Below are 6,894 nucleotides of genomic sequence, written 5' to 3' on the forward strand. Positions count from 1 at the left end.
ATGGTGTATTCTAATGAGACTCACTTGAGAAAATCATATTTTACAGCGGAATATGATAATTCATACACCCTTTGCTGGAGCGTTGAACTGGTGCGGGTGGTGTATTCTCAAATGTCAGCATAAATTTGCAAAATAAAATGCAACCAGCATTCAGCAGGGAGTAGGAACAGGGACAATAAGGGTCTCTGCTGTGTGTGGGCGTGACAATTCCTCTCAGAGGGTCTATGACTTTGTGTGCACTCCTGTTTCAGCTCACATGAGTGCCTATCGCCAACAAGTGTGTCAGCTAATCTATGCTTACACGTGTTTGCAGGCAGGGAAAGGCTGCTTGAGAAAAAACATTTCATCACCGCATGTTTCATCAAAGCCAGCTAAAGATGACCCAATCAATCTAATCTGCCTTTACTTAAGAATAAGCGCCTGAGCATCTGTCCAAAAAATGCTCAAACAAGCAAGACAAAGCAGCATAATGCCTTGTAAAGTCTGATGCGAATCATACACCAAATCCTGTTGGAGTAATATAAAGAGTTTGCATGAGCGGCATGGCCCGCATATGTGCGCTCACGTGTGTCGCAATATCTGAGTAATGCTTTAAGCCTTGGCATCTTCTTTTACTACCTGCAAAGCCCACAACCTTTTACATCCAATCCATGAGCTTTGATTTGGGCTGGCACAAGTCCAAGCTTTTCCTGGTCTCTACATTTGTTTCTTTCATTACCCATCTGTCCCCATGTCTGTGTGTCTGTCTTGTCATCTGTTGGTCTTTTCTGTCTATCTCTGTGCCTCCCTTTGTTTCACTTTTCTCTCTCTGCCCTTGTGCCTTTGTCCCACCTGTCTACCTATCATCAGTGCATCTCACAAAAGACAGGTACAGCAGCAATAAAATATCAGAAGGTAAACTCAGTGCCAACATTCTTGCATAATCACGTAGACACGTTCATACGTGTGATGTGGCCATGGCGCATCCCAGCGCGACCGCTACCGGGGCATCCACATCGGAATCCGACCAAGCTAAAAACCAACGAGACACATTTCCATCAATCAAACGGTTGAAGCTCGACATGAAATCTGAGTGGAGTCCGGCGGTTAAAAAGACTTTGGGACACGCTTCTATGCTATTATCTTTGGCAGTACATTGGGAACTTATTGGAGTAACCACCCCTTAACAACTGCAGCCCAAAATAGACTGTGGACTTTCACAGTCGGCCCGTTTTGAAGAGGCGTCAAACACACTGTGCCAGGAGCAATAGCCGTTTTGTGTATGTGTGTGTGTGTGTGTGTGTGTGTGTGTGTGTGTGTGTGTGTGTGTGTGTGTGTGTGTGTGTGTTACAAGAGGTGGGGGGAGGTGTATCATTCTCTAAATTTTGTGTCAGGGACAGTTGGGACAATGGCAGGGAATGGAGCAAAAGGCCAGCCAGGGGACAGCTTGTGATCTCAGACCGTATGTTGCTTACAGAACAGAACACACACATACACAGATAAAAACATGGGCTTATTTGCATCCATACATACGCTTACACTGTTTATACAGGGTGTAAACAACTCAAATGTTTCCCTTGATTACCAAATATGACTTTGTCTGATGTGACAATTACGTTTCCGGTCCCAACTGCACTGTACAACCAAGTCATTACTTACGTTACTCATTTGCTACCGTCTGTCACATGAAACTGCATCCTAAATAAAAGCCCCAGTCCAAGAAAAGCAGGAGGTGTTTGTCTTTCTTTTTGAGCTGCAAATCATTGGCATACTTGAAAAAACTAATGAAAGCCGGTTCAAACTTCGAAGAAGCATGTTGTTTGATGGGGACTTTTAAAAGAGGGGGCCTCAGCGTGACAGCTGCACCCAGCTGTTACACATGTAACTCAGGGGAGCCTTAATCATCTGCTACCTCCTTTTTATTAAAACAAACAAAGGCTGATTTGTTAAGTGGATGTATATGCACGAGAGGAAGGGAAAATGCAAGAAAACAAAGAATACACTTGCAGGCTTAAAATCTGGCCAGTTATTAACATGTTCTCAAACACTTTTGATTGGATGCTTCTCTGCCCTATGTAGAGGCCAATCAGGGGGGCGCAGGAAGTACAGCTGAAGCCCCAGCTTTTTGATCCTTGCTGAGCGGCAAACTTTCCCCTGTCAGATTAAGTAGGATTAGCTGGGTCCTGCCGTATGATGAACTGAGCACTTCGTATGGTGACTTGAAACTTTCCAAAGATGAAAAAAAAAAATCCCTGGTCAGGGAAATGTATTACTTGCTTTGAAACCCCAGTTAGTTTTCACTGCTTGATTAGAAGCCTTTCACATATCCTCAGCATAATACAATAGCTGCTGGCTTGATCAGTGTGTGAAAACACACACACTTTGGTATTTTTATCCATCCCCAGAGCCACTCAGTGGCTGTAAGCCATATCACTCTCAGACGATAGAGGAGCCATGGTCACACCAGCTAGTACTTAAGGCACCCCTTCCCATGTATCTGTGTGTTTTGGGGTGGTCCACAGAGCTAGAATGTATGGTATTCTAAAGAGACTCTAAAAAAGGTGGTGGTGGTAGGGAGAAGGCCAAACGTGGAAAGAATTTAGTCTGTTATCCACTGTTGTCTGCAAGACCACTGAGGAGGCAATGCACACACAAAAAAGAGACCCTGAAAACGTGACTACATGACAGGGCCATAGACACACACACGCACTGCCTTCTCAGACAGGGTTTTTCCTCCCGAGGCGAGGCTAAAGCATCCAATCTCAGTCTTTCTTGTCTATCTCTGGCACTGATAAAGGCTTATAATGAACTGGGGACTAGAACTCAGTCCCAAGACTGATGGCTTTATGGCCCTGGCCAGATCATCACCCTCTGTGGACCTGTTTGTCACAAGGCGAGGACAACAAGAGAGAGAGTCAAATGGAAAGAGAGGGATAGGAGGAGACAGAGAGAAAGAAAAATGGAGAGAGAGTGGGGGAAGCAAAGATTAAAGTTTAACACTCCAACCTTTGAGCGTTTTGCAATACAGCCACGGTGTCCAGAGTTTACTACTGAAGTGTTGTTTCAGATGTGTGCCGTGGTACTGTCTCTGGGCTGAAATAAATTCTTTAAGTTTTGATAAGGGAGCCTACAGTCGGGGGCAGGATGCAAACAAGGGGACAAAGGTCCTCCTGGCCTTATCTTTCTTCACGATATCTCCCTTTTTGTACTTTGGAGTAATGTAAAAGCATGTTTATAAAATGGTAACAGTTGTACATTTTGTTTGGCTCGCATCCAAGAATGTGATAGCGCGTTGTGTTTGCTAGGGCATGTTATTATTCCAGCTCACTCCTGACCCCTGGGAGAGCATATGATGAAATCACTGTGAATGCAAAGATGTTCCATAGCACCATAATGCTTAGAAACAGCAACTTGCTATGGTATACATATTGATGAAGGGAATGAATATAAAAACATAAAGATGATGTGATGTGAAATAATACTGTAAGCTTTACTTACCTCAAAGAGATTGGATGCATCGTTGCCATACTGGGTGGAAATAATCTCTGATTGGTCATTGTACCATTTGAGGCCACCCAGGAAGCTGTCTGCATCTAAGTCACTGACATCCAGCTCTGACAGGTCTAGTTCAGGGAGGTCTGGGCAGAGGGGCTGGTCTTCACCAACCAAGGCAGCACACTGGACAAAAAGAACACAACAAGGATAGTCAGAAACCAAAAATCACACCTCTTTTATATGCAAATCAGTGAATTATTGGTGCCAAGTTTGAAGACAATGGGGGAATCCAAATCCAAATCTGGATTGGAGTCAGAAGTCTTCTGAAAACCTGCTGTTCAGAAAGAACAAAAGAAATCCATGCACTGGTATAATATTCAAAGCATAAGCTTCTCATCCCAATGACAAATTAAGTTATAAATCCCTCATTTTATAATTTGACATGCAAACCTGCAACCTGTTTCCGCTCTGCTTCTATCCAACCAGCAGAACACTGTGCCCTCCTACCATCACTCCCCGAGCACTGCCATTGGTGCTGGCCTCCGTGCTACTAAATGCTGCCTGTTGACATTTTGTTATTCACCAGCCAATTTTATGTAATCTAGCCAATGTGTACTGTATGTAGCAGCTGCTCCTGCTTCCTCCCACACTAATCATCAGCTCTGTGCAAGTGAGGGGCTCTGGACTGGAAATCAACAGGGCTTTGGTGATGTGAAAAATTTGTTTTTGAGAGGGGAAACAAGTTTGAGGCTTAGCTCACTTTGCAAGATCATTTAAAATGACAGATTACCATGTGTACAATCCCAATTGTTGATGTTGCACAGTATTAATTGATTTTGTCCAAAAAAAATTAGACTCATCATTATAGATAGTATTACCCCCTCCCCAGACAGCAGGAAACCAACAGCTGAAAGAACAGCAAACTCAGAGATCTGTCGTCAGTGATCATTAAAAGGTAAAAACACAGTAGAGCCAAGGCGTGTTTACAATCTGCGACTGTGCACATTCAAATCCAAGCCTATGAAAACTGCTTTATGGCTACTGTCTAACGGGTACACACTCCTATTTCTGTTGACAGCACGTCAGAACGCTACAGGATAGCCTTAAGACAGATATAAGATAGATATCCTCGGGCGAAGCTGGGAGGTTGGCCCGCAGACTGGGGACGGAAAGAGAGTCGGGTTCGGCTCAGGGCAAAGCTGCGAGACGGATGCTGTGCCAAGTAGGAAAAAACGCCCAGACACCGGTGTCACAGTTCATCCGTCGTCGGATTCGCACCAACACGAATGCACGATGACTTAGACTATGAGGAGACAAATCCGTTATGTTTCAAACGCAACCGCGAAGGGGACTGCGTCTTAGGCTTCCCCTTTTGATGATCCAGTCTGACAAGACACGGAATGAAAACACGGTAGCAAAGATGTGAGGATATTCAGAGACGTCCTATGTCAAATTATCTTATGAACTTCTTGGTGGACTAATGAAATAGCGCTGCCAGACAGACAATCGCACATAAAAAATGCACCTGCTAGGGGAAGATTATTAAGGTAAGTACTGACGTCCTGTATGACAGCTCGCTCATCGAAAGAGCAATGTTCTATTATCGACACTACATGCAAACATTTCTTAGAATGAGTCGAAACAAGGAGCTAAACGCGCAGGTACATTTGTTGGATTGAAACTGGCAGATAACTAAACGCAATCGCAGTCTGAACGGTAAAGAAGACTCTGCTGAAGCTTAACTGGCAAAAGTGACAGAGTATGCCCGGTGATTAAAGTGCAAAGTAGCGCATTTGAATGAAACGCAGTGCCCAAATCTGTCGGGAATAACAGATCATTACTTTTATTGAATAAAGGCAGTTTGCTCTCTCATATTCCCACACCACGCAGCTATAGATACGCACAAATACGCAGCCAGGCTGCAGTTACATCGTGTAGTTCGAGAGAAAACCTTTCTGGAGCATCACTAATGGTGACTCCTGCATGCAGACAAGTACCTAAGTATAACCAGTATAACCACAACAAGCTGAACGGACTCAGTCAATTGATAAAACAAGGGACGAATAAGTATCCTTTTGATGTGCCATGTATCTGTATGCACGGTGGATAGGTAAGATAAGACGACGGGAGCTAATTACATGGATACAGAAAGGTACACTGAAATTCGCACAAACACAACATGATCAGGTCTGGCTGGATGCGATGTTGCTCTCCAGCCAGTGCAACGCTCCACCGGCCGGGATGCTGGCATACAGACGTGCCCTAACAGTACCGTTAGTATTATGATGCTCCTGCGCAATGCCAGACAGCCCTCAGTGTGGACAACCTTTGCTCTTGCCTCTGAAAATAACATGCCCTATCCCGACACAGCACATCAAAGGGATTGTTATCGCCAGTGGAATTTAAGCGTCAGCGAAATACCTGACTTTGAGACATTTCAGTCATTTTGGCATGAAAACCTTCTCGGCACCGGAGCGCGTACAGTCCGCGGTTGGAAGGATATCCGCAAGCTTGCAAGCACTCGCTCCGACTGAGCAGAGATCCTATGAGGAAAGCAATGGTCCCGAGCCCGTACACGCATTACAACAACTACACCTTTAACTGAGGAGAAAAGGGAGATTCCGCATATTCACTCCACTTGTCATATATTCCCGTGTTGTAGTTAAATCCCCCGCATCCTCAACTGTGTCCAGACGCGCACTACACCGGCATGCCGCCGCCAGCACCAGCAGTACAGGAGAAGAGAGCGTAGACTTATGTGGAAACCACTGCCTCGGATAGTCAGTGTTGTCCAACGTTCCAGAGAAAAAAGAAAGTCCAGAAGGATAGAGAGATGAAAGAAGTCGGGATTTTAGATGCGCTCACCTCTAATTCTCTCCACACCGAGTCCTGGTTACACCTGTCCCACGCCATCCAGCCACTGAATGACGGTCCGAAAAAAGAAAAAAAAAAAGAAAAAAGAAAGAAATCAAGTAAAAAAGAAATCCACACACGCTTCCCACTCGCTCTCACACAGGCAACTGCTGCCCCTCGCCGAGAATGAACCGAGGGCACCTGTCTTACAACTGCTTTCCATCACATGACAAAGCTATTAAAAGTAGGCAGGGGAGTGACTCAGAGTCCACACTACTCGCCAGTGACGCGCAGTAAGCAGGCGGGGTCTGGCTGCGCACATAGTAAAATCCTCTCCGTGCACTGCAAAAAATGTCCATCCTTAAACCACATCACGCAGGGGCGTCGTTAGGCCTATACATGTTCCTAAGCCCCCCCAAATAATAAGAAAAACTATATATATATATATATATATATATACTTTTTTTTTTTACAGTGTACTCTGTATCACTCACTACTTTGAATCAATCTTCATTCACCATTCATCTGTTTGTGTCGTCGTGCACTGCAGTCTGTTTTATTATATTT

General features: G+C 44.7%; 1 protein-coding gene across 3 annotated transcripts in view; it reads right to left on the reverse strand.

Moving 5' to 3' along the window:
• The window catches only part of ppargc1a (peroxisome proliferator-activated receptor gamma, coactivator 1 alpha), a 35,152-nt gene extending 28,576 nt beyond the window's left edge, over window positions 1-6,576 (reverse strand). For 2 of the 3 annotated variants that reach the window (XM_078276108.1, XM_078276107.1), the window contains exons 1-2: window positions 6,340-6,575; window positions 3,478-3,657 (exon numbers count right to left, since the gene is read on the reverse strand). In XM_078276108.1, the coding sequence (XP_078132234.1) occupies window positions 3,478-3,657; window positions 6,340-6,387 (228 nt within the window). In that variant the 5' untranslated portion in view covers window positions 6,388-6,575. Of the gene's footprint in view, window positions 1-3,477; window positions 3,658-6,339 lie in introns of all 3 variants that reach the window. The other variant, XR_013503528.1, reaches the window with a different exon arrangement.
• Window positions 6,577-6,894: the final 318 nt, after the last annotated feature.

The sequence above is a fragment of the Sander vitreus genome, chromosome 19 (assembly GCF_031162955.1).
Source record: "Sander vitreus isolate 19-12246 chromosome 19, sanVit1, whole genome shotgun sequence".
Taxonomy (NCBI): Eukaryota; Metazoa; Chordata; class Actinopteri; order Perciformes; family Percidae; genus Sander; species Sander vitreus.